Below are 27,739 nucleotides of genomic sequence, written 5' to 3'. Positions count from 1 at the left end.
TGTGCTAAAGACAACTGTAAAGAACTACTGAATGTCATTTTTCCTTACTGTGTTGTATGTGTGTACATCATTGTTCCCTTTTTAACCATAGTGGATTTATTTACAACAAACTTCATAGAGGAATAAATATACTGTGAAGCAATAGTCGTAATACCCAACTCCTTAAACAGATGTGTACAAGATGATCATGTGTGAGCACCATGTAGTATTTTTGCAGCATGTTTTTGAGCAGTGACATTATCTAGTGAAAATAGTCAAAATGTGCCACCTTACAGATTTCTCTCTTCCCAAGATATGCAATGATTCTAAGTACAAGTGTGACTGAACTAAATTGTTTTAGCAGTTCCAAAATGTGCTTTTTCCAGCTTAAATTCTCATCAATATGGACAAAGAATTTTGAAGTTTCCACCCTGTTTATTGTTTCCATACCATGTGTTTCAGTTAGCATTGGTGTAATATCGCTACATGTGCAGAACTGAATATGTTGAATCTTTTTAAAACTGACTGAGAGACCATTCACAGAATACAAGTAAATGATACTTTTAACAACATTGTTTACCATTTCTTCTGTTTCTGTGTGTATGCTTGGATTGTTACAATACTAGTGTCATCTGCAAAAAGAACTGATTCTTCTTGTTGCATATTAAATGGAAGATCATTTACACATAGTAGGAACAATAGCAGACCTAAGATTGAGCCTTGGGGAACCCCATATGTGGTTTTTTTCCCATCAGAATTATGTCCCACGACTACATCGGTTCAATATAAGTACAACTTCCTGCGTTCTTTTGATTAGATATGGCATTATCCATTGGGTGGCTGTACCACCGATCCCATAAAATTTCAAGTTATAGAGGAGAATATTGTGATTCACACAGTTAGAGATCTTGGGTAGTTTGCAGAAAATACCAACAGGTACTGTTTCATTATTTAATGCTTGTAAAATTTGTTGAGTGAGTGAACATGTAAGTGGCATTTTCAGTAGAGCAACTCTTCTGAAATCCAAAGTGTGATTTTCTGAGGATATTATTGTTACTCAGGTGAATTACTATTCTAAAATACACCATCTTCTCAAAAATTTTGGAAAGGTGATGTCAGCAGTGAAACAGGTCAGTAGTTATTGATATCTTTCCTATAACCTTCCTTAAAGAGGTGTTTGACAATGAGATATTTCAGTCTCTCTGGAAAAATGCCTTGAGCTAGTGACCCATAACATATTTCAAATAAGGCTGGGCTTATTATATGAGAGTAAATCTTCAGCACTCTATTGAAAACACTATCAAAACTGGATGAGCTTTTATTTTTGAGAGAATGTATAATTTTCTTAATTTCAGAAAGAGAAATTAATGATACAACCATTCGATTGAAAGTTATCACAGATATTTTCACGACATACTGCAGTGATTTTTCTGTTGCACTGTTTATCTCTATACTTTCCACTATATTTAAGAAATGCATATACACTATATTTGCTACCGGTGACTCATCATTTATAGCCCTTCCATTCAATTTAATAGTGATGTTATCCTGTTTTGTGGCTGGTTGTCCTGTCTCTTGTTCCACTACATTCCATATAACCTTAAATCTGTTGTCAGGATTACTGATTTCTGACACGAGTGCATGTTTCTTGATTTTTTTTTTTAAAATAATCTTTCTTTGTAATTTTGAGTAGTTTTTGTAGTGTGCAAATAGTGCAGGATCTCTGTGTTCTTGCCAACAGATATGTGCGGATGGATATGTGCGTGTGTGTGTGCGCGAGTGTATACCTGTCCCTTTTCCCCCCTAAGGTAAGTCTTTCCGCTCCCGGTATTGGAATGACTCCTTATCCTCTCCCTTAAAACCCACATCCTTTCGTCTTTCCCTCTCCTTCCCTCTTTCCTGATGAAGCAACAGTGGGTTGCGAAAGCTTGAATTTTGTGTTGTGTTTGTTAGTGTCTCTATCAACATACCAACGCTTTCGTTTGGTAAGTTACATCATATTTGTTTTCAGATATATTTTTCCCACGTGGAATATTTCCCTCGGTGTGTGTGTGTGTGTGTGTGTGTGTGTGTGTGTGTGTGTGTGTGTGTGTGTGTGTGTGTGTGTCTCCTTAGGATAATTTAGGTTAAGTAGTTTGTAAGCTTAGGGACTGATGACCTTAGCAGTCCCATAAGATTTCACACACATTTGAACATTTTTGTTAAGTCCCATAGTGCTTAGAGCCATTCGAACCATTTTGTGAATCATCTCTGGAGTCTCTTTAGCCAGTAGAGTTGATTACCCTGAATAAAACCATTAGCTTAGTTTATAATTTTGTAAAATTCGTGTCATGAACTTCAGTGTGGATGAGGGAGAATTCTTGGATGAGTACTGCTGTGGAGGTGAAGACAAACTGCTGGACTGGAATATCAAATCGTACGTTAGTTTCTGTGAAAAAGCCAGTAAATTTTTACTCGTTTTCAAGTTGAGTGAATGTGTCAAAAAATATTAGAAGTTTATTTCAGTTTTCACTGGCAATTCCAGGTTCTAATACATCTGTCAAAAGAGGGTTTTCAATAATTAATGATTTGTGGACAAATGACAGAAAAAGAAGACTCAAATTAGAAACAGTAAGAGTTGTGACATTGATAAAAGCTGTATTTGTTAGCCTCTATAATTTAATACTTTATTTTCATTAACTTCTAGAGCAAATACTTGCCACTAAAAAGTGCTGCTTAAGTACTGATGAGTCTGTATTGTCATCTTCAATCAAAATGTGTGAAATTTGCCCTTATATTTACATCCAGATTGAGTATGCAATAGTGCTAACCTCTCAGCAATGGCATAGCAGATTATTCAAAAATAAATTATTATTTATCCTATATTGGCAGTAAAGTTGTCCTGTGTCGATTTTTACTGATTTGTCCTAAATTTTTGCAAGTTATTTTGAAAATGTACTGAATTTGGTTACAAATAATATGGGAACAATAAGTGTCGGACGTTAGACACACGGTAGGTAGTCTTGTTGGTGATGACAGTGGTGATCCACCTTTACTCTACAGAACTACACATCCTCCATAGGCTGCTCCTCCATATCACAACCAATTTCCAGAAATATAACCATTTTGTTTCCTAGCAAGCAATGCATTTTCATGATTGATCAGAATTATTCTAGTCATTTGATGCAAATGTTGTACATGATTTTTTTGTAAATATGTTTGTATGAGTTACTAACAGTTCAACTTTAATCAACGAAAAAAATTATGGTCATGCATTTTTAAAAGGTGACTACCATTTTGAGCAATGTCGTAATAGTGTGATGTTGTGTTTGTCTATTAGTAATTAGTTTGTATGTGTATAGTTTTTGCATGTGAAAACAGAATTGAAAACAAAGATAAATAAAGATTGAGCCACAAAAGACAAAGAACAGAAAAAGGAGAGATGATGAGTTAGACAAATTTGTAGGATTATGAAAGGAATTTCAGATTAAATCTACATTTATATGAGTGGGAGCACGTGAATAAAGATGACAGTGAGAAGGGGAAAGGAACTGTGAATCACAGTGTTTATTAGCGAAGCATGTAGCTTGATATCTAAACAAACAATAATCATCTTAGAGTACATTGATGAGAGAAAACATTATGACCACGTGTTTTGTAGCAGTCGGTCCACATTTTTAACAACACAGCAGGGATTTTGCGTGGAATGGATTCGACAAGTCGTGATAGGTTTCTATATGTATGTGGCACCTAATGTATATGCACAGGTACACAGTCCCCTGATATTATTGACTGTTGATTTGTTGACCCATAGCTGGTGCTTAATAGCACACCAGGTGTGTTCCCTCAAGTTCAGATCAGGAAAAATTGGTGATGGCTTGTCGGCTCAGAGCTTGAGCTCGATACCACCAAAGATGTGTTCTATTAGCTTCAGATCAGGTGGATTAGTTGGCCGAGATATCATTGTGTGATCTTTTCGTGCTCCTCAAACCACTGAGGTACTATTCTGGCCTTGTGATGTGGACAGTTATCATGCCGGAAGGTGCCATCGCCAGCTGGGAAGGCATCGAGCACGAAGGGATACTGGTGGTGCCCAATAATGTTCATATAGTCAATAGCTATCGAGGTGTATTTGATTACTATCGCAAGGTCCATGGAAATGCACCTGAAAGTCCCTCATAGCACAGTACTGGCCCTTCGGTCTTCGTCTATGGCATATGATGCATGTTTCGAGTAACTGTTCGCCTGGATGGTAGTGTATCCTAACATGATCATTGACCTGGTGTAACAAGAAACATGATCATTTGATCAGATGACGCAGTTTCATTGATTCATGGGTCAATCTTGATCTGATGCCCACCACAATCATACTTGAAGATATCATCGAGTCAACGTGGGAACGGGCCTACCTGGCTGCTGCAGAGACCAATGTTCGACAGTGTATACTGCACACTGTGCACCAAAACATTTGTGCCTGTGCCAGCATTATACTCTCTCATCAAACCTGCTGTAGACCACAGTTGGCATTGACACGCATTGCATCTTAATTAACATCTGGTTTCCTGCATGTGATTTCATTGTCCATCAACCACTTTCTGTTGACAGTTGTTACAGTTGACCGGTTTTGCTGTTTCTGAGCTACATGGTTCCCATGTGTCAGGCCATAAGAATTTGCCCTTTGTCAAAGTTGCTCATGTCAATGAATTTCCTGATTTGTCCCCTGTATCATCACTAGCAAGGTTCCCCATTCATCTGTGCTCCACTTATGTACTTTTCTTACCCTATAATGTGCCCACAATGTAAGCAGATGGTGTTTTAGTCTTGCAGTGGACAGCAGTCAGTGTTTCGGCATATCAGTGTTTGTATTCTGTTTACATCTGTGTCTAGTACACTGAAAATCTGAATCTCAGCTAAAAATAGGAAAAAGCTTATATGTGGATAAAAAATATTTCAAATAGAGAAGAGAGCATAAGCTTAATACTGTTCTGCTAGTTTCGTTCATGAGTGGAAATATTTTATTTGCTGTAATGTACTCAGTACGAGCTGTCATAATACTTCTTTTGAAATATAATTTGATGCTGATAATGTTCCTACAGATAAATGTACTACCTGTTTCAGTTATTAAAATTTTCATTGTTTTCTGTTTCAAATATTTGCAAGTCAACAGTGTAGTTACAGAGCACAGGATCATGTCACAAGCCTACCAGTATGTAGGCTGTGTGTAAAATCCAGTGAAAGTAAAAGTAGTGGAATATTCTTGGCTAACTACTATACAGAAACTCAACTTCCTAGCCCTACAAAATTTGCGAGCCTTGAAATTCAGCTTGTATTTGAAGCCTTGAAATTCAGCGTGTATTTGAAGCCTTGAAATTCAGCGTGTATTTGAAGTCAGCCAGCCATCCTAGGACAATTTGTAACTACTAAGACAGCACACTGCCAAATTACATTTCTCCAGTGAAAGGGGAAAAAATGAATGTTTGAAATTTAGCTGGTGGTAAGCTTTGATGAACTACACTAACAACTATTTTGTTAAACAACTTGTCATATGTGTAAATATGTCATCAGAGGAATGGCATGATTTACAGAGAGACTATGGGATGGTTATTTTGTTGTTACACATGTATAAAACAATTATCAGCTCTGAAGTTGGTTTGAACACTGCAGTGTTTTATGAGGACTGTTCAGAGGTGGTATTCTCAAGCATCCATGTGACCTGAGGGCCATTTATCACAGCCAGTTTACGAGGCTGTGCAGTCTAACATAGAATCTGAGCATTGTTGCAGCTTTATATTTTTCACATTCTTACTGAGCGTTAATGACCCACACTGCACAATTTAACATAAATGTGTTGATGTAGAAGCAGCTGTACTTCAGCTGTTTTATACCTGGTTAATAGGATACACTACCAGTTTCTAAATAAGTAAGCAAACTTTCTGAAATTTTAATCTGCCTCCTAATTTTCTTTATATATTTTAATGTGAAAGTTGACAGTTGTTAGTGTGAATCTGAATGTTCCTATTTTAAGACAGTTGAAGGATAAATGAAGGTATATTTTAATATGTGCTATTATTCCTCTTTAATTTTTGAAGTGTAGTGGAGATTACTAGAGTGCTCTCTGCTGCTGCCAAAAACTCATAACAGTTGCTCTTAAACCTGTGGAAATAAGATGCATATTACCTTAATATACACACACGTTACTGAAATATCGTGATATTAGTTACTGATAAAATAAAATAATATATATTTTGCCAACTTTTGCGGAGAAGGGGCAGATATCTCATTTTGAAGATAGAACATTCATAATATGTAATTAGTTTATAAGGGGAGAAACTATGCTGCTTATTTTGATTGAAATATTACACAGGAGAATGAAATGTGAATTTGAAGTAAGGATAAAAATCAATTTTGCATAAGGTTGGTGTTATGTAACTTCAGGTTTTTGTTGAATTTGTGTTTATTCTAAGTTAAATATACCAAATGAAAGTTGGAGATAAGCATAATAATATACTAAAAATATGTCTAAACTGATCATCAGAATCGTTGTTGTTCTTACTTATACTCAGAGAACTGTAGAATAGGTTTTAAACTTTCATATAAATTCTGTAAAAAACAAATACATTTTCTGATTTAGTTCCAGAAAAAGTGTGGACTTTGGAGAACCTAGATGACATTGAATGTAAAAATTTAAATGTTGACATGGAGAAACAGGATGAAGGAGAGAAGTGGTGGGAATACTCACCTTTAACAACACTGAATCTGAGTAATAATTGCATTGTGGGAATTCCTCCTGATATATCAAACTTGGATGCCTTGACCATATTGAAAGTAAATATATTAATCCATGTGTGTTTTTGTGTGGTTTTTGTTCATTTTTATTTGATTTCATCTCTTTTCTTGTATATGGATTTCTAGTTACTTATTTTTTGGATTCTAGTTACTTATTTGCCACAAGTATAGTTTGTTCTTTCCAAAAACATTTCATCCCTTTCATTTGGAAACTAATGTATTTCATTACATCATTATGTATGAGTAGACCTACTAGGGGTACTGCTTTGGTGTGGACTGTCCCAATTTGATCATGTTGTCCTTGCATCCCCTGCCTTTCTTTCATTTTTGCCCAGTTGTTTGGTCACATATTAAAAATGTCAAATATACCAGCAGTAAATATAGTGCACTTGGTAAAATAACCTGTAAATGTGAACATTTTAGGTTAGGCTTTATTGCGACTTTTTTTGATATTGAATGAAATAAATGTTTACCGCTAGCAGTCAGTGTTTAATTTATTCCCACAATGTGTTTCAAAGGTTTAACCTCCATCAGATGGATTTTTACGTATTAATGTGATGTGTGCGGTGTGTTAAGACTTTGGGTAACCTGTGGTACTGTCTGGAGTGGTCACAGGCTCCCTTCTCTGTCGTCATACATCACCTATATGCTGTCACATATTAAAAATGAAGGTGGTGTGTCTATTTATAATGTGTGACAGTGTATGTGTGATGTATTACTACAGAGAAACGAGCCTGTGACCACTGGAGACAAGTCCACAGGTTTCCCCAAAACCATGACACGACACACATGAGTTTCTCAATTGCCAGATGATGATGATGATGATGATGATGATGATGATGATAAAAATTCGTGCAAACAAGCTGATGAGCTCTACTAAGTGTACCGATATCTCATCAAAAGGAGATACTTGTAATTGCAAGGAAACTATGAAAGACATCTCAACTTTGTGTTTAGCAGAAGCAAATGCTAAAAGCGTGATAAACCGTTGTTCACTAGGAGAAAAACGACTACAGAAAAAGGTGAGACTATTTGGTGACAGTTGTGCACACAGTGTATCACTGTCATTGATAAACAGTGTAAACAACACTGTTTGTGTTTCTTTCCGTGTAAAACCTGGAGTTAATTTGGACAGTTTTAACAAAGAATGCTCTGGTCTCCCAAGAAATGATTGTTTTTTACTTATAGGTGCTGCTAATGATGTCTATAAAAATGAAGCTAGTGCCAGTATCAAAATATGTTCTAAGATATGACGTACCAGACTAGTCATGCATAAACAAAGAACTCAGACTAACTAATTTGAAATTAAAAAATCCCTGTATAAAATTTACAAATGTTAAGTTGTTAGACATTAGCTTTTATGCCAGAAACTGTTTCACATGGCACAGTATGTATCTCAACAAATATGACAGCAGGATTGTAGATTCTGACATAAGCACAGCTCTCGACAAGATTTCTCTCATTAACAAAAGTGGAAATAAATCTGTTATTGCTCTGGATTCTCCTACACAGAGAAACTAGAGTTGATAAATTCCCATGGAACTTGGTCTGAAAGCAACAAAATAACATGGAAATGCGATGTAGAAATACAGACAGCCCCCCCTTGCTCCACAGACTCGGCTGTCATTATATAGTATCATCAATAAATAACAAATAGTTAGAAGTGGAAGTCTACCTGTAAGGCAGCAGTATCAACGTTGATGTTATTTCAGCACATGCAACAAAACTGACCACCTAAATATCAAGGAACATTTTGAGGATTGTGCTGTAGAAGTCAAGCAGTCTAACGTAATAGTAGTTTGTATTTACCGTTCTCATAATGGCAACATACAACAGTTTCTGAATGAGCTAGCAAGTGTAATGTATTTTTACAAATCCAGAGGTAAAGAGTTCATATTGTGTGGTGATTTTAACATAAATTTTGGTAACATTTCACGTATAGTGAGTGGTGTCCTTAACTTTCTAGCAACTTTCAGTATCCAAAACATAGTAAAGGATCGAACTAGAATAACTTGTGTAAGTCAAGCAGTTGTATAGATGCAATATTCCTGGACCCAAAATTTCTCCCATTTATTAATCTCCTGGACTGGTCCAGTCCATCTACAGAAGATAGACCAAAAGCCATAGAATATCGACATTTTCAAAAAGTTACTTCAGTCTGTCCTGGGAATTTATTTACAAGAAAGATAACATAGCTAGGAAAACTTCACTATTCATTAACATACTGGGTCGTCATTTCAGTATGACTTTTCCAGTAAAACAAATCAAAGTACAATATTGAGCCAGAAAAACTAATAATAGGCTGGTCACAAAGGGTATAAGAATGTCACGTAAGACCAAGAGGTCACTCTGTGCGCAGGGTATAAAAACAGATGATCCAAATTTCCATAGTTATTTCAAACTGCAAGAATATCCTTCATAAACTAACAGATAAAGCTTATATAAATGATTCTAGTAACAAATGTAAAGCCATGTGGGGTATTGTCAGAAAAACTTTACAAACTGATGACAAACAGAAAACACAAGAATCTCTCCAATATAATAGAACAAATAAAATACCAAACATATTTCTAATACATCCAATAAACACTTTCCTGGAATTGTTTGCAGTCTTTCAATTGGTTGCTCTAAAAAAAAACTCCTTCCCTCCAAAGTGTAAAAGCTCTGACAGATCACTTTTTTTTAATACCTGCATAATAAACTGCTCCATGGGTACTGGCATTTTCTCTCAGGCATTGAAAACCTCCATAATAGTTCCATTACACAAAAAGTGGGCAAGCATTAGGTCAACAACTACTGACATATATCCATCCTCCCAGCGGTGTCCCAAATAACAGAAAAAATGTATATACTCAAGTAATGTCCTTTTCTTAAAAGTAACTCCCCACTAACAGCACAACAGTTTGGCTTTCACAAAAATAAATCCATCAATGAGGCTATTTTCATTTACTGACCAGGTAATAAATGCATTTAATGAAAAATAACATGCTTCTGGGCATTTCATTGATCTGACAAAGGCATTTGATCTAGTCAGTCACACACCACTCCTATGTAAGATGGATGCTGACAGTATAAGAGGCATGTGTAATGAATGGTTTCAGTCATATCAATCAAACAAAGGGCAGCTAGTAGAAATAATGACACAATGGAAAAGCATGCTATTCAGATGTAATACCAGTCACATCAGGAGTCCCACAGGGCTCGACCTTCCACCCCCTCCTCTTCTTTCTCTTTATTAATGACCTCCCAGAATGTCTACCCTCAACACCTGTGTTATTTGCTGATGATACAAACCTTCTATCTTGTAATATTTATCGACAGCAGATGAGAGCCAACTTAGTTGACAGCTGTGGAAGCTCTATGAAAACAATCTCTTACATAATATGGAAAAAAGCTCATATGATATTCTGTCCATCAAAGGACCATGCAACACATAGAATCATTAATCATAGACAAGAAACTTCTCATGCACATAAATAAGACTAAATTCCTGGGGCTCTGAATAGACAACACACTAAAGTGGAATATCAACGAAGATAAACCAAGTAGCCTCTGTAGAGTTCTTAGTCAAAGGTGTGACTTGACTACCATTAAAACAGTGTACTGTGCACTAGTTAACCCAATCATCTCATATGGTATTCATTTCTGTGGGACAGTACATAAGCAAATATTTTTTATGTAAAAACAAATTGTCAAGATCATGATTAAAGTACCACCACATACATCTAACAAGCAAATCTTTAAGGAACTGGGAATATTATCTGTTCCATGCATATACATCTTAGAGACTGTTTCATTTGTAAACAAGGATCTCCATCTCATTAAAACAAATAATGGCTTGCATGATCATCACATCTGTAATGATGATAACATTTCATGACGAATCGGAGGCTGAGTAAATGACAAAACAATGCGAGGCACATGGGCAGCACACTGTATAATAAATTACCTTGCCCAATCAAAAATAGTAAAAACTGTTTCAGGAAGAATGTTACCAACGTAATGCTCTAGCATCATTTTTATACTGTTGCCAAATTTATGGAGACTAACTTACGTCACCTGGAATTTTAATTCTGTGTAAAATGTATTAGCCATGAGTGTGAAGATGATTAAATAATAAGAATAATTCTCAGGTTGACTTTGTATTTGAAAATAGAGACTGCTGATTAGAAACTTATTGTAATGTAAATGTGTGTATATTGTGTCCTTCAAAATGCATATATATTTAGAAATCTGTGTAGCAAGAAGGCTTGTGCTCATTCAGTTGTGTATTGCTATAATTTGTATATCATATCATCAACATGATTTCATGGATGAGTAAGTAAATAAACATTAACACAAATAAATCTACCTGATGATGGGGTTTTAAACCTTTGAAATGCATTGTGGAGATAAATTATACAGTGACTAGTAATAGTGAACTTATTTCATTCAGTACAGTAACTTCTCTGTCGCACTCGCTGCTGTCAACTTAAATATTTTGCATCTAGATCTAAGTACTTTTGATGTTGACCTTTTGTTTTCTTCCAAAATTCATAGCATGAATTTGTATGTTTTATTTTTTCACTCATTATTTTATTCACCATATATGTAATATCTTGTAGCTAATGAGGTCTAGATGTTTTGTTCTATGTTCTAGATATTTTATATGAATTACAACTCTAGAGCTTGCACTAGCCATGTCATCATTGCACATCTCCTATTGTAATTGAGATGAAATTCAGTGTCAGAATTTGCAATTTTGTGTATTGTCCATTAAATTAATTTTCACCTTAAAATGACAAAAAGAAACAGTGTGTTTACAATTGAATTAACCAAAGGACTAACTGTTCCTGAAGAAAACCTAAGTAAAGAAATAAACATGGTCCTGTTCGCTAAGTGAAATGTTGTTTTTATAAGTTTCAGTATCCCAGTGTTGGTTTCAAACCTTAGAAGCCACTCTGAATGTGCAAAACATGAGGCACGCCTGGTAGTAGTGGCGGGAGTTTCAATAAACATATTGTCATATTTAAGAAATAGTGGTTTAAGTGGCAAATTTTAATAATGGCTACAGCAGCAACTTTGGCATTTCTTTGCTATTTATAATCTTTGCTGTGGTTGTTCATCTAAACTAATTTTTTAGCTCTTTGAAACATAATTGTGGACAAGGACATTCATTTCATAATATGGCTAGATGAAACACAGTTTAAAGCTGGGGAAGCTGTCAATAAATGCTGGACGGACAATATTCCAAGCAGTAGTGGTTATTATCCGACAGGAAGAAGAGCTAGATTAATTGTGATCCATGCAGGTTCTTTCAGTGGTTTTGTTCCTGATGCACTTTGTTTTTCAGCCCAAAATGACAGGTGATTATCATGAAGACATGGACCACGCATCATTTCTTGAGTGGTCCAGGAACCTTTTAAAACAGTTTTCTGTCCCTACAACAATTTTAATCGGCAATGCTCCATATCATTCAGTGATACTGAACAAAGCCTCAACCACAAATAACAGTAAATAAGTTATGGTCTACAGTATTATGCAGTTGTTTATTTGCTGTCATTGTGGTAGCAACTCAAAAATAAATTCTTATATACACTGTTATTTCTCAGTAGCGAACATTTACGAGACAGAATGGAAATATGTTTCATCTTCTATGTGTGTATATAGGCTTCTGTTGATGTCACTATTGCAGTTTGGCCAACTTAAATTCACAGAACATAAACTGTTAAGTGCAATGTTTTGTTGGTCCAGGTATGTGTTCAACATCCCCAAATCTTCCACATTTTATTTATTTATTTATTTATTTATTTTTTACCACAAACTGATTAAAAGTTTAAAATTTGTCACAAGCTGTAACAAACTCATACCCAAGTGCCACAGTTTTAATTTTTTTCCTATAGGTAGAATCTAATTATACAAACATATTTACATTTTTCTAGAGTTACTGAAATAACAGTAGTTCAGTCACGTCATGATAAGAGTTTCACAATTTGTGCTAGACACATTGTGGAGGAATATAATTTGATCCATTACAATATACATCTTATATAATTTTGTATCTGTCTAGCACTTGATAACAGAAACCCATACTTTTCAGCACAATTTTTGTGGTGTTTCCCATCACTGAAGAGCTCACTTTCTTTTAAAAACAGTAGCGATATTGCTAGTAAGGAAATGTAATTGCAAAATTGGAGAGATATAGCTTTGAACCATTATTATTCTGAGGCATTTGAATCAGACAATGTATTTTAACCAACTCTCGGAAGGGAGAAAAAGCAGCCTCACTCTGTCACCGAATTAGATTCTTTCCAGACTGATGCAGTTCGCAGGTATATTTATGCTCTCTACAGCAGGAAATTTCCAGAGGGGATCACTAAAAACTGAGATGAAAATATGGGTTTCCATTACAAAGCACTAGACAGATGCAAAGTCCTGTTATAAAAGGTGCATATTGTTACGGCTCAAAGCATATTCTTGCACAAAATTGTGGACAATGACAGTCATTCCATAATATGGCAAGAGGAAATGTGGGTTAATGCTGGGGAAGCTGTTGGTAAATGCTGGACAGATGACACTCCAAGCAGTAACACTCATCAGCCACCAGGAAGAGGAGCTAGATTAATTGTGATCCATGCAGGTTCTTCCAGTGGTTTTGTTCCTCATGCACTTTCAGTTTTTCGGTCCAAAAAGATAAGTGGTTACCATGAATACATGGGCCACACACCATTTGTTGAGTGGTTCAGCAGCATTTTAAAACAGTTTTCTATCACTACAACAATTGTAATGGACAATGCTCTAAATCATTAAGTGGTACTGAACAAAACCCCAACCACAAACGGCCGCAAAGGAGTTCTGGTACAATGGTTACAGGTGCAAAATATTGCTTCAGATATCAGCATGAAGCAGCTTCTGTTATATTCACTTGTTAAAGAAAATAAGCCTATGACACCTACATAGACGATAGAATAAATTGCTATGGAGCAGCATAATATTGTAATAAGACTGCTACTGTATCACTGCCATTTCACCTCCATTGAGTTAGTATGTGAAGATGTACGTAAGGAACAATAACAAGTCCTTCACAAAAATGCTAGTGGAAAGGCTGTTGTGTGAAACTCTTGAGAATGTGGATGTATTCTCGTGAAGGAAAAAGATTCGGCATGTCGAACAATTTGAGCAGCACAGACAGTGGGAGGTACCATTAGTGACCATGAACAGCAAATGATTTGTCTTGGTGATGACAACAATGAAGACTGTTTTGGTACTGATTCCAACAACAGTGACAATGGGGAGCTGGAGGGAACTGTGCCATTGTTGCCGTAAATTGGTGAGTGAAAAGCAGTGAATATCTGTTACATATTGCATCATTGTCATAATAAAACTTAGTGAGGAGTTAGTCTTGCCGACCCCCCTACTCCTTAGGAGGCTCATCACTCCATCACTCTTTGTCTGCAGCTCGTGGTATCGCAGCCACGTTCTCACTTCCCGAGCACAGGGTCCCGGGTTAGATTCCCGGTGGGGTCAGGGATTTTCACCTGCCTCGAGATGACTGGGTGTTTTGTTGTCATCATCATTCGTGAAAGTGGCGAGTTTGGACCGAGCAAAGACTGGGAATTTGTACGTGCACTGATAACCACGCAGTTGAGCGCTCCACAAAACAATCATCATCATCGCATCCATCACTCTTTGGCAAGTTCGTGCATGGCTACCATGGGACCGCAGCCTTTGCAGCATCTCGTTCCTTTCCATGCTACATATCTTATCTTTCTGCTGTTCCTTTTTCACTCCCTTGGGGAACATGGCTGAAATTTTTTTGAGAATGTGTGCTGGGATTTTAATAACCTGATGTCAGAACAGCCCCTCATCTCCTTTTCCTTTCTTTCATTCTCCATCTCCTTCTCTTCCTCTGCTTCAGTATTTGAGATGCCTCAATGTTTCTTCTTCTTCTTCCCTGTGCACTCCTGAAGGCTGGCCCAAACATTTGACGTGTAGCAGGTGACTGGGTAATGTGTAATTCCCAACCTCGAGTAGACAGGTAGGTTTCACATGTACCCTCTGGTGCAGGCCAAGTCCAGGGAGGGGTGATGGCCTGAGCTGTTACATTCCCAAATTGCAAATTGGTCCCTCTGTTCAGGAGTTTGGGAGTTGTGACCTGAGGTGTGAACAACCACCTAAGGCAGGTGAGGCCCCCCCCCCTTCCCCGTATTTGAGTGACCATTTCCTGTGTGCTATCTGTTTGCTGACATCTACCTGACTTGTGTGTACACCCAATTGGCAGCTTTCTAAGGGTGACAGGAGGCTTTACTCCTCCCAGGCAACCTTCGCTGAACAATATTTACCCAGTTGTGATGATCAGGTAGAATACCCTACGAACATTATCCTTACTGCCGCAGAATTTTCCGTACTTCGCACTTCATCTCTACCACAATGTGCCTCAGTCCCTTGGTAGACTGAGACGTGCCGGACATGACTTGTATGCGGAGACGTGCTCTTTGTGTTTTTAACAGTCATCCTACGATGGTGAACTGTATTCGTTACAAACAGTTGCATGCACAGTGTTGTCGCATTCTTCCGGATAGCAAAAATGCTAGCTTTATTTCATTTACTGGTTCTTTCAACAGTTTCACTCCCTCTTCCATCGTGTGGGGCAACCTGTGATGGCTTTCTTTGACCAAGGTCCATTCCCCAATTTCCTGCCTGACTGTAGCAGATGATGTTATTGTGGAACCTATTGCTATCTCCAAAACTTTAGGGCACTATTTTGCGAAGATTTCAAGCTCCACCCACAATCACCCTGCCTTCCTCCATCAAAAACAAGTAGAGGAGGCTCGGATGGTACCCTCCTTTGCTCAGAATTGTGATGGCTACAATGTCACCTTTGCTATGAGGAGCTAAAACATGCTCTCACTTCATCATGATCTTCCATCCCATCCATCACATTCAGATGTTGCAGCATCTTTCTATTGCGGACAAGCACTTTTTCCTTGATACGTACAATCGTGTTTGGGCAGATGGCATGTTTCCCAGATGCTGGTGTGAAGCCACTGTCATACCCATACCCATACCCATACCTAAGTCCGGTAAGGACAAACAGCTTCCTTCTAGCTACCACCCCATTTCTCTTGCCAGCTGTGTTTTCAAGGTGATGGAACATATGATTTGTTGACAAACTGCCTATTGGCTTCTGTCTCGGGTTCTATCACACGCGCTTGTTCAGAGAAGCTGTAGAAATCCAAAAACACGCGAACAGTTTCAACAAGAAAGAGGAAAGCCTTAAGGTAAACGGGTCCTGGCTTCCCGTACTGCAGCGAACGACCGTCGCAGGTAGCAAGAGGAGAACCGCACCGGAAATGACCGTGGAGAAGCCCTCGGACGTTGGCGCGCCAGGTACATATAGTCTGCGGCCGCGAGCTCGCCTCCAGTTCACCACCGGCAATGGAGGGTGAAGCTTTGACAATGCCAGCCACTCATGCTGGCGAAACGTCAGAAAAATCATTAGATGAACGTCGGCCAAAGAACCCGAGACAGAAGCCAATAGGCAGTTTGTCAACAAGTGGCCACGAAAGCCTTAACAATTTTGTATATGATTTGTTGCTGGTTGGTATGGTGGTTCGAATCTTGCAATCTACTAACCACTGAACAAAGTGGATTTAGAGTGTGCCGTTCTGCAGTTGACCATCTTGACACTTTGTTGACTCATGTCGTGAATGGTTTTCTGCAGAAATACCAGACCGTGGCCATATTTTTTGATTTGGAGAAAGCCTATGACATCTGCTGGAGGACTGGTATCCTTTGTACTCTATACACATGGGGCTTCTGAGGCTACCTGCCCTGTTTCCTTCAGGAATTTTAAAAAGACTATGTTTTCAGGGTATGTGTGGGTTTGGTCTTGTCAGACATCTTTATCCAGGAAAACAGGGTGCCTCAGGACTCCATCGGAGCATTGTTCTCTTTGCTATAGCCATTAACCTTATTATGGCCTATTTCCCACCAGGCATCTCCGGTTCCCTTTTCGTCAACGACTTTGTGATATATTGTAGTTCTCCATGGACTTGTCTCCTTGAGCAGTGTCTTCATTGATGTCTTGATCATCCTTACTTGTAGTGCACCAACAATGGCTTTCACTTTTCCCCTGACAAAACAAACTGTTTGTGTGAATTTTTGGTGGTGCAGTGTCTTTCTTCCTCTGTCTTTACATCTTGGGCCTGTTGCTCTTCTGTTTGCTGAAACTTCAAAATTCCTGGGGCTCATGCTTGATATAAAATTTTTTTGGTCCTCCCATGTGTCTTTTCTGGCTGCCCGCTCTACACGGTCTCTGTGTTCCACTTGTTCTAAGCAGTATTTCTTGGGGAGCAGACCGGACCACCCTCCTTTGTTTGTACTGATCCCTTGTCCATTCAGAACTAGACTATGGGTGTTGTGTTTATACATCTGCACGTCCATCCATCTTATGCTTTCTTAATACAGTGCACCATCGGGGAATCCGTTTGGCCACTGGTGCCTTTTACACTAGCCTGATTGAGAGTCTATGCAGAAGCTGCTGAACTACCATTGCCATACCAGTGTGATGTTCTCCTGAGTGGATACATGTGCCATTTGTCTGCCATGCCCAGCTACCCGTCCTATGCGTACTCCTTCAGTGACTCCCTTGACCACCAGTATGGGGCACGTCATTATTCTCTGTTAGCTCCCAGTGCTCGCTTTTGGCTACTGCTCCGGCAGCTTAACTTCATACTACCTGCCATGTTCCTGATGGTTGTGAACTCTTCACCATCTTGGCTTAGAGTGGCAGCCCCGGTTCACCTTGGACTTCTAGTCATTTCCTAAGGAAACTGCTCAAGATTTGGTCTATTGCTATAAGTTTTTTGACCTTCGCATGGAACTTCGTGCTGTGGAGTACACTAATGGACTGACCATGTGTCGGTTGTGCCTTCAGCAGTGGCACCAGTAGGTTTCGGTATTGGCTTCCAGAACACTGTTCAATATTTACAGCATAGCTCTTCATCCTCTATCAGCCCCTGCAGTACATCCAGTGACACAGGCTTTTTAATTGTGTTGTGTGGTCCAATTCCCTGAGTCAGAGCCTTTGTGTGCTGTACACTGTTCATCCCTTAGTCCAACAGGTCCAAGAAAGCTTCCACTTGCTCACTCTTGATGGAGCTGCTGTGACATTTATGTGGGTTCCTGACATTGCTGCCAAGGCTGCAGTCCTCCTCCTGTGGCCCACCAGCTCTTCCATTCCGTCCAATGATATCCGTGTTGCCATCTGTTGGTAGGTGGTGTCACTTTGGCATCACCACTGGTCCTCTTTTTGTGGGAACGAAGTCCAGGGAATTAAACCTCTCCCAGTGACAGTCCTTTTGCTGCAAGGAGATCATTTTAGCGAGGCTGTGTCTAGGACACTGTCATTTAAGCCATTTTCATACATTAGGTGGTCATCCCCCCACCACTATGTGCTCATTGTCATCTATCTGTGACGTTTCACCATTCCCTGACCAAATGCCCTTTTTACAGGTTAGTGTCTGTTTGCTATCTGAGTTATTGGCTATTTTAGTGAATGATGTGCGGGCTGTCGACCGTGTTTTGCTTTATATTCATCGTCGCAATATGGCGAAGGAGATTTAATCTTTGGTTCAGAATCTCCATTGTCTCTATGGCATATTTTGTGGACCTTGTGACCTGCCCCTTACTAATCGGGCTATCCTGCTTGCGATATAAAATATGACCATGGATCGTGTGTATGCCTAATGGATTTTTACTAATTGGATAGGGCTATCTTTCCCGAAGAAATAATACCGATAAGTAGGAGGAAAGTGTACAACAGACCCTTCTGATGGAAAAGTCTACTAAAATTAAAAGGTAATTAAACTGAACAGGGCTATAATTTGAAAAAAATGAAAGTTATTTTGTGCATTCACTGACGAACAAATTGGACAGAAAAGGTGTACCACTGATCATGAATCCAAAAATTACACTAATGAACGAAAAGGAAATAATTAACGGTCGCCAGACCACTAGGGCAATTTACATTCAAAATCCTGTACAAGATGAGAGGAAAGAGAAACATGTATTGTTAAACACTAGCTTGGCAACTGAAGGCTGTCACGTGGTGGTTTTTTTTTTTACATTAATTTTAAGTGACTATGTAATAATAAAGAAAACTGAGAAGTCACTCTTACATTATGTTTGTCATTAAATTAAAAAAAAAAATCGAGTTATGATTTGAAAATATGCAATTAAACTGTATGTTAGTATTGAACTTTGTTACGTGAACAATGACTTTCAGTGACCTCAACGTAACGTCATCATAGATATTTTGACAAAAAAGCAATAACTTTTTACTTTGCAGTTACTTATTTTGCAAATTGAATTTCAAATTATTGTCTGAACAAATGAGATTTTTTTTTACTGACCTGAACAGAAAAAAATTATAGAATCAGACATCCATGTGCTCCAAGCTCTATGTAAAATAAATAAAACATCCGCACTCTTAATTTGTGCATTTCTTTAGATTTGGATTTTTTTCTAGTGATTGATTCTCAAACTTGAAAGCCCCCTGCGTGTCCGGGGGTTAGAATAGACCCGAGGTATTGCTACCTGTCATAAGAGGCAGCTAAAAGGAGTCTCACATTACGGCCTTTGTGATGGTCCCCTGTAGGGTTTGACCTACATTTTTCAAAATTTTCCTGAAGAGCGAGCCACTTCGGGAAGGGCGCCTTACAAGGTGCATCGTGTCCATCATGTGCTGAGACCTCTCGCATCCTTCGTCGACATGGATCTGCACTTCCGCTCATTCTCCAGCTGTTGGGCGAGGTCACCCTCCTGGGTGTGTATTTTTCCATCAACTGTGCAGTATCATTTTCTACACTGACGATGACAATGGACTTGTTTGCTTGGTTGCACCTGATATCCAGCACGGTAGCCGGACCATTGTGGTGGGGTTGCCATGTACCCTGTTGGTTGTAGCCCACTGACCACACAGGGATCACTCTGCTGATGCCTGCGCCATTAACTCCTCTTGTATGCCAAGGGGTAGATGCCCATTCCCTTGGGGCATCGGGACTCCCCACAATGGCAATCCTGCCAGGTGGCCTTTGCTGTGTCTGGGTGGCGCCCGTGGGTGGTGCCCCTGGTCGGAGTGGGTGGCATCAGGGCAGATGACACGCGGTCAAGCGTAGTACATCATCTCTTGCTGGTGGTCAAACAGCAGCTATCTCTAAGCATTCACGGGCTCAATTCAGTGCACAGAAGTACGACCCCAAATCGTCGTCCTCCCTGGCCACACCATGGGAGGAACGTCAGGCTAAGAATGGCAGCGGCTCTTACTCTCCCCGGTTCCTTGTATGTTAGAGAGCTGATCTAAAACCCTTTATCTCTCCCCCAATGCAGTGCTTTAATTGTTGGAAGTTCGGTCATATGTCTTCCCACTGTACTTCCAGTGTCACATGTCGAGATTGTGGACTCCCATAACATCCCAATACTCCATGTGACCCACCTCCCATCTGTGTCAACTGTGGAGAGCACCATTCACCTTGCTCACTAGACTGCAGGATTCTCAAGAAAGAAAGGAAAATCATGTAGTACAAGACCCTGGACCGACTGACCTATACTGAAAGTAAGGGGAAATGTGAATGCCTACATCCTGTATGCATGACATCGTCTTATGCCACTGCTACAACAGTTCTGGCCCCATCAACTCCACCAACCCCAGTCGCCTGTCAGAGCCAGAAGACTACACCTGCCCCCTTGATGGGGGCACTTCCCTCCCTCTTGCTCCTGCACCACCTACTTCAGGAGCAACACCGTCCCAAACATCGGGTACATTCGTCCCCACTTCTAAGCTGGAGAAGCATACAAATTCTTTGGCTGCTCTTGCTATGGAGGGATCCCTTGGGTCACTTCCTTCCCAGGTTTTTGCTAGTGGGAAAGATGACACCTGCTGGTGGCTGAAGAGCCCAAAAGCAGCTGGTCGTGGGGCTTCACACTCATCCTCAGTCCCGGAGACTGAGTCAGTGACATCCTCCCAGCCAGAGAAACCCAAGGAACAGCAAGAGAAATCCAAAAAGAAGGTCCGCAAGACCAAGGGAATTGCGGTGGCACCCACACCACCGCTACCTACAAGCTCTGCGTCTGAGGATGGAGTGGAGATTCTGGCGTCCGCGTCACCCTGAGGCGTAAACTGCCTCATTGAATGTTCCATGCCTTCCCAATCTAACGATGACGCCATCCTCCAGTGGAATTGTGGCGGTTTTTTCCACCGCCTGGCTGAGCTACGGCAACTGTTAAGCTTCACACCTGCTATCTGCATCCCTCCAGGAAATCTGGTTCCCAGCAATGCAGACCCCTGCCCTCCGCAGCTATAAGGGATATTACAGGAACCATAGCAACTGTAATCGAGTATCAGGTGGAGTTTGCATTTATGTCCTAAACTCGGTCTGTAGTGAACATGTGCCCCTTCAAACCCTTCTTGAAGCTGTGGCTTGTCAGAATGACAACGATGTAGGAAATAACTGTCTGCAATTAAATCTTCCTCCGGATAGTGTAGTATCCCTGAATGTATTAGCTACACTTATTTATCAACTCCCTAAACCTTTCCCTTTCGGGAGATTTTAATGCCCATAACCCCTTTTGGGGCGGCACTGCCCGACCTCTGCCTCTTAAATACTGGGACTGCCACACATTTCAATGTGGCTCGAGGTAGTTACTCGGCCAGTGATTTATCAATTTGCAGCCCAATGACTTCTCCCATCTATACACTGGAGAGCACATGACGACCTGTGTGGTAGTGATCACTTCCCCATCTTCCTGTCACATCCCCGGCGTCAAGCCCGCGGACACCTGCCCAGATGGGCTTTAAACAAGGTGGACTGGGAAACTTTCACTTCTGCTGTCACCATTAAATCTCACCCACACGGGAACATCAATGTGATGGTTGAGCAGGTGACTATAACAATCGTTTCTGTGGCAGAAAACACGATCCCTCACTCTTTAGGGTGCCCCCCTGCGAAAGACAGTCCCTTGGTGGTCGTTGTTAAGTTGCTGAAGCAATTAAGGAGCGTCGGCGAGCTCTACGGCGGCATAAGCGGCTCTCTTCCCTGGAGCACCTCATAGCCTTTAAACAGCTCCGTGCTTGCGTTCGCCAACTTATCTAACGATGGAAGCAGGAGTGTTTGGAGAGAGAAGTCTGGGCAAAGATCAAATGTGTTTTCGGGTACCAGACCCCAACAGGTGTTCCCAGTGTTAACGTAAATGACATGTTATCTACCAACACAAACGTGATTGCTGAGCATGCTCAAGCATCTGCATCGGAGAATCCCACTCCCCCCAGTGTTTCACACTCTCAGAAATGGTGGCTGGAAGGGAAAGTCCTCTCATTTACTACACGCCACAGTGAATCCTATAACGCCCCATTTACGGAAAGTGAGCTCCTCAGTGTCCTTGCACATTGCCTAAACACAGCTCCTGAACCAGATCGGATCCACAGTCAGATGATTAAACATCTCTCATCTGACTACAAGCGGTGTCTCCTCGTCATCTTCAACTGGATATGGTGTGATGGTGTTTTTCCATCGCAATGGCGGGAGAGCACAGTCATTCCAGTGCTCAAACCTGGTAAAAACCTACTTGCTGTGGATAGCTATTGGCTCGTCAGCCTCACTAACGTTCTTTGTAAGCTGCTGGAAAGTTCCCGTCTTGACTATGGGAGTGTCGTTTATGGTTCAGCGGTGCCCTCAGCGTTGCGTTTACTCGATCCCGTGCATCACTGTTGCGTTCGCCTAGCAACAGGAGCCTTTAGGACGAGTCCGGTGACAAGCGTCCTTGTGGAAGCCAGAGTGCCTCCATTGCAGGTTAGGTATGCACAAATGCTGGCCAGTTACGTAGCACACATTTGTAGTTCTCCTGCGCATCCGAATCACTGTCTCCTTTTCGCACCCACGGAGGTTCATCTCCCGCATCAGCGGCCCAGGTCAGGGCTTCCAATTGCAGTTCGTGTCCGATCCCTTCTTTCTGAACTGGAGTCCTTGCCTTTACCATCTATACTTTAGGTCCATGGTGTACACCTAGGCCGCAGCTTCGCCTGGACCTTTCACATGGCCCTAAGGACTCAGTTAACCCCGCGGCTCTCCTCTGCCACTTCCTCTTGATTCTTGACAAGTACTGAGGCCACAAAGTGATTTACACCGACGGCTCGATGGCTGATGCTCGTGTTGGCTTCGCATATGTCCATGGAGGAGATATTGAACAGCATTGCTTGCCTGATGGCTTCAGTGTTTCCACTGCCGAGCAGGTGGCTATATCTCGTGCTCTTGAGCACATCTGTTCATGCCCCGTGGAATCGTTTGTTGTGTGTAATGACTCCTTGACCAGCCTACAGGCTATCGACCAGTGCTATACTCACCATCCTTTGGTGGTGTCCATCCAGGAGTCCATCTATGACCTGGACCGGCCCCGGTGTTCACTGATGGTTGTGTGGATCCCAGGACACGTCGGCATCACAGACAATGAACTTGCCGACAGGCTGGCCGAACCAGCTATGTGGAAACCACTTTTGGAGATTGGCATCTCTGAACCTGACCTGTGTTCTGACTTACGCCGCAGGGTTTTTCGGCTTTGGAAGACAGAATGGCATAACAGTACGCACAATGAACTGCGTGTCATTAAGGAGACTACGAATGTGTGGAAGTCTTTCATGCAGGCCTCTTGCAGGGAATGAGTTGTCCTTTACTGGCTCCGCATTGGCCACGCTTCGGTGACCCATGGTTACCTCTTGTGCCGCGAAGACCCGCCTCAGTGTCGGTGCGGTGCCTGGTTGACAGTGGCCCATATTCTGGTGCACTGTCCCACTTTGACTGCCCAGCGACGAAATCTTGGGTTACCGGACTCATTGCCGCTCATTTTATCTGACAGTGCCTCATTGGCTGATTTAGTTTTACATTTTATTCGTGAGAGTGGGTTTTATCATTTGATCTAAGTTTTAGCGCATGTCCTTTGTCCCTCCACCCTAGTGCTTCTAGGGTGGAGGTTTTAATGTGTTGCAGAGTGGCTGACTTTTCCTTTTTATTCTCATGGTCAGCCAGCCACTGTAATCTGCTTTCTTGTTTTACTGTCTTCCGTTTCTAGCGTCTCTTTGTTTTCTTGTCCTCTTTCATTCCTTTTAGTGTTCCTTGCCTTTCCTTCGTTCTTGTGGTTTTTCGTTTCTTTCCGTTTTGTGTTATATGTCTCGTCTGTTTTATTGTAGCACTTGTGGCATTGTTTTATTAGGAACAAGGGACTGATGACCTCATAATTTGATCCCTTCCCCCCCTCTTTTAAACCAACCAACCGATCACACTTGAAAAATGAAATTACTTTACTCATATACTGAAACCTCTGTTGTACAACAGTTAATTGAAAGTAATCTGAGGCCAAAATTCTTGGCTGTAACTATTAAATTTTTCTTATGACACTCGGTTAGCATATGGGGGGGGGGGGGAGAAACGAGGTCCCTGCTTGGTAGCAATGTCTGAGGACAATGAGGACACAATTGTCCTGTGTTTAACTTACTTATTATTATTTAAATAAATTTTATCAATCAGATCACATTCAGCTGTGCTGCTGGGTTAGCTGTTAATACTTTCCACCACTGAACAGTCTTTCTTCAGTGCTGTGCATACTACGAAACTTGGAGCCAATGACGAATCTGTGTTGCTGGAACTGCTGCTGTTGTTGAAGACGGTAGCATCTTGTGGAGCACGGCTAATCACAGGAATGGGCAATCGTAATCAATACAGCCTCTTCTACCCATCCACTGTCCTTACTCCTGCTACTGGACATCTGGCCAGCATGCGTACATGATGCCGCCGAAATAGTACTCTCTACTACAAGAGCGTTAACACCACACTTCTGCACACTACAAGCACTGGAACCACCCCACCCCCCCCCCCTTCTCTCTCTCTCTCTCTCTCTCTCTCTCTCTCTCTCTCTCCACGTGCCCCGCGTAACAACTCCCTACTCAAAGATTTTACAGCGCACAAGCACTGCTGTTATCATTGCTAATCGATGCAAATAACAATTCCTTTGGCTTTTTCCCGGAGCTTATAAGTTTCACTGTAAGACACATGAATACAATGAAATGTCAACAGACTTCTACCTAAATTTACACATACAGTGAAGCAATGTCCTTACTTATTAAAAGAAAACATTTAAATTACAAATATTTACATACAACTCAGCAAAAAAAAAAAAATTATATATCAGTAGCAGGTGCCATGCGTATTGCATTTTCGGTGTTACAGTCTTCCACCAAGAGGAAGTCCTTGGTCTCAGCTTTCCTTCCTTCCCTCAGTTGGGCTTAGTAGTCCGTCCCCGGAAGCTGAGTGGTCACCGCGACAGAATGTCAATCCTAAGGGCCCGGGTTTGATTCCCGGCTGGGTCCGGAGATTTTCTCCGCTCAGGGACTGGGTGTTGTGTTGTCCTAATAATCATTATTTCATCCCCATCAACGCGCAAGTTGCCAAAGTGGTGTCAAATCAAAAGACTTGCACCCGGCGAACAGTCTAACTGACGGGAGGCCCTAGTCACACAACATTTATTTATTTATTTATTTATTTTATTGGACTTAATGTGTAGTCACTTTTAACTAATGTTTTGAAGATGGTGTGTATGACCTAAGCCATTTTGGTATCATAAAACAAAACAAAATAAACAGTGTTGGTTATTCATTCGTTTTGTAAACTGTGTACCATATTGTTTCCAAGATAACAGATCATCTTTAAATGCTTATTTCTTGTATTTCTTTATTCAGTTATCGAAAGTGTGTGCTTTGTTATACTTACATCTATAGTATTACGCAGTTGTTTATTTTTGCTGTCATTGTGGTTGTTGTTGTTGTTGTTGTTGTTGTTGTTGTGGTCTTCAGTCCTGAGACTGGTTTGATGCAGCTCTCCATGCTACTCTATCCTGTGCAAGCCTCTTCATCTCCCAGTACCTACTGCAGCGTACATCCTTCTGAATCTGCTTAGCGTATTCATCTCTTGGTCTCCCTCTATGATGTTTACCCTCCATGCTGCCCTCCAGTACTAAATTGGTGATCCCTTGATGCCTCGGAACATGTCCTACCAACAGATCCCTTCATCTAGTCAAGTTGTGCCACAAACTCCTCCCCAATTCTGTTCAATACCTCCTCATTAGTTATGTGATCTACCCATCTAATCTTCAGCATTCTTCTGTAGCACCACATGTAGAAAGCTTCTATTCTCTTCTTGTCCAAACTATATATCGTCCGCATTTCACTTCCATACATGGCCACACTCCATACAAATACTTTCATAAACGACTTCCTGACACTTAAATCTATACTCGATGTTAACAAATTTCTCTTCTTCAGAAACGCTTTCCTTGCCATTGCCAGTCTACAATTTATATCCTCTCTACTTCGACCATCATCAGTTATTTTGCTCCCCAAATAGCAAAACTCCTTTACTACTTTAAGTGTCTAATTTCCTAATCTAATTCCCTCAGCATCACCTGACTTAATTCGACTACATTCCATTATCCTTGTTTTGCTTTTGTTGATGTTCATCTTATACCCTCCCTTCAAGACACTGTCCATTCCGTTCAACTGTTCTTCCAAGTCCTTTGCTGTCTCTGACAGAATTACAATGTCATTGGCGAACCTCAAAGTTTTTATTTCTTCTCCATGGATTTTAGTACCTACTCCGAACTTTTCTTTTGCTTCCTTTACTGCTTGCTCAATATACAGATTGAATAGCATCGGGGAGAGGCTACAACCCTGTCTCACTCCCTTCCCAACCACTGCTTCCCTTTCATATTCCTCGACTCTTAAACTGCTATCTGCTTTCTGGCTCAAATTGTAAATAGCCTTTCGCTCCCTGTATTTTACCCATGCCACCTTCAGAATTTGAAAGAGAGTATTGCAGTCATTGTGGTAGCAACTCAAAAGAATTGATATATAAACTGTTATTGCTCAGTAGCTTACATTTATGTGATGGAATGGCATGGAAATTAGTATCGTCTGCTGTTGCATCACTATTGCAGTATGGCCAACCTAATCTGAATAATGCGAACTGTCAAGTGCAATGTTTCATCGGTGAATGTAAATAGGTTGTAGAATGTAAATAGGTTCCTCAGTATATTTACACTAATATACTCTTATGAATACTTGAAATTTTTGAAGCTCTGACATTTTATATTATTTTGCAAGAACACTGTCCACTGATGATAAAACATGGCTTTTAATGTAATTTTAGTGAAATGTACTTGTTGGTGCAATGAAAGCTCGGATTGTTAAACAAAGCTATATTGATTATGGAAAGTATGAAAGAGAATGCTACTGATACTGGAAGTAAACTTGATAAATTGAAACAAACCTCGTAGAAACGTATCATAGTAACTTTATGCCTCAAGAAGGAAAATAAATAACTTTTAGAAAACAATGAAAATATTAATATTAGTACAATTCTACAAGAATTGACAAGCATTTTACAACACCTCTTCTTTGCATTGAGCCGTGGAAAACAATTTTTGTGCAACAAAATATTTTGCATGAATAAACAGTGAATTAATGTGGTAACTTCAGTCAGAAACTTAATGAAACTGTTGCAAATAATACACTAAGCAGGCATCAGCTGTTTAATAAAGTAGTGGCTGCAAAAGCTTTTTGATAAGCTAACTATTTAACTCATTGGTGTTTTTTGTTAACAACTTCTATATTTAGCCTTTTAAATCATATATACTGATTCCAGTTGGCTTTATTTTCAATACCAAGAGATGTAACACAGTGATTAAGCCATTGGATTCACATTCAGGAGGTTCAGTATTGGCCTAGTTTTTTTCCCTTAAATTTTTACCTTAGGGTGAGAGGGGGGGGGGGGTCAGCGAGGGGATAAACAGAATTTTCTGCAATATTTTATTTTCCATTGAGTCTTTCAATAACTCTTGCAGTATAGCTCCTCCATCAGGCATCTGAGAGGAGGTCACAGATGGTACATTGGTAAGCACAATGCCAGCTTCA

The 27,739-nt window shown here is 40.4% G+C and overlaps 1 protein-coding gene across 1 annotated transcript in view; it reads left to right on the top strand.

Moving 5' to 3' along the window:
- The window catches only part of LOC126184965 (leucine-rich repeat-containing protein 40-like), a 200,392-nt gene that overhangs the window by 16,487 nt on the left and 156,166 nt on the right, over positions 1 to 27,739 (top strand). The window contains exon 2 of the mRNA XM_049927661.1: positions 6,590 to 6,783. Coding sequence (XP_049783618.1) covers positions 6,590 to 6,783 — 194 coding nt within the window. The remainder of the gene's footprint in view (positions 1 to 6,589; positions 6,784 to 27,739) is intronic.

The sequence above is a fragment of the Schistocerca cancellata genome, chromosome 4 (genome assembly GCF_023864275.1).
Source record: "Schistocerca cancellata isolate TAMUIC-IGC-003103 chromosome 4, iqSchCanc2.1, whole genome shotgun sequence".
NCBI classification, from domain to species: Eukaryota; Metazoa; Arthropoda; class Insecta; order Orthoptera; family Acrididae; genus Schistocerca; species Schistocerca cancellata.
Note: the sequence above shows the minus strand (reverse complement) of the source record. Positions and strands in the feature narration are given on the sequence as shown.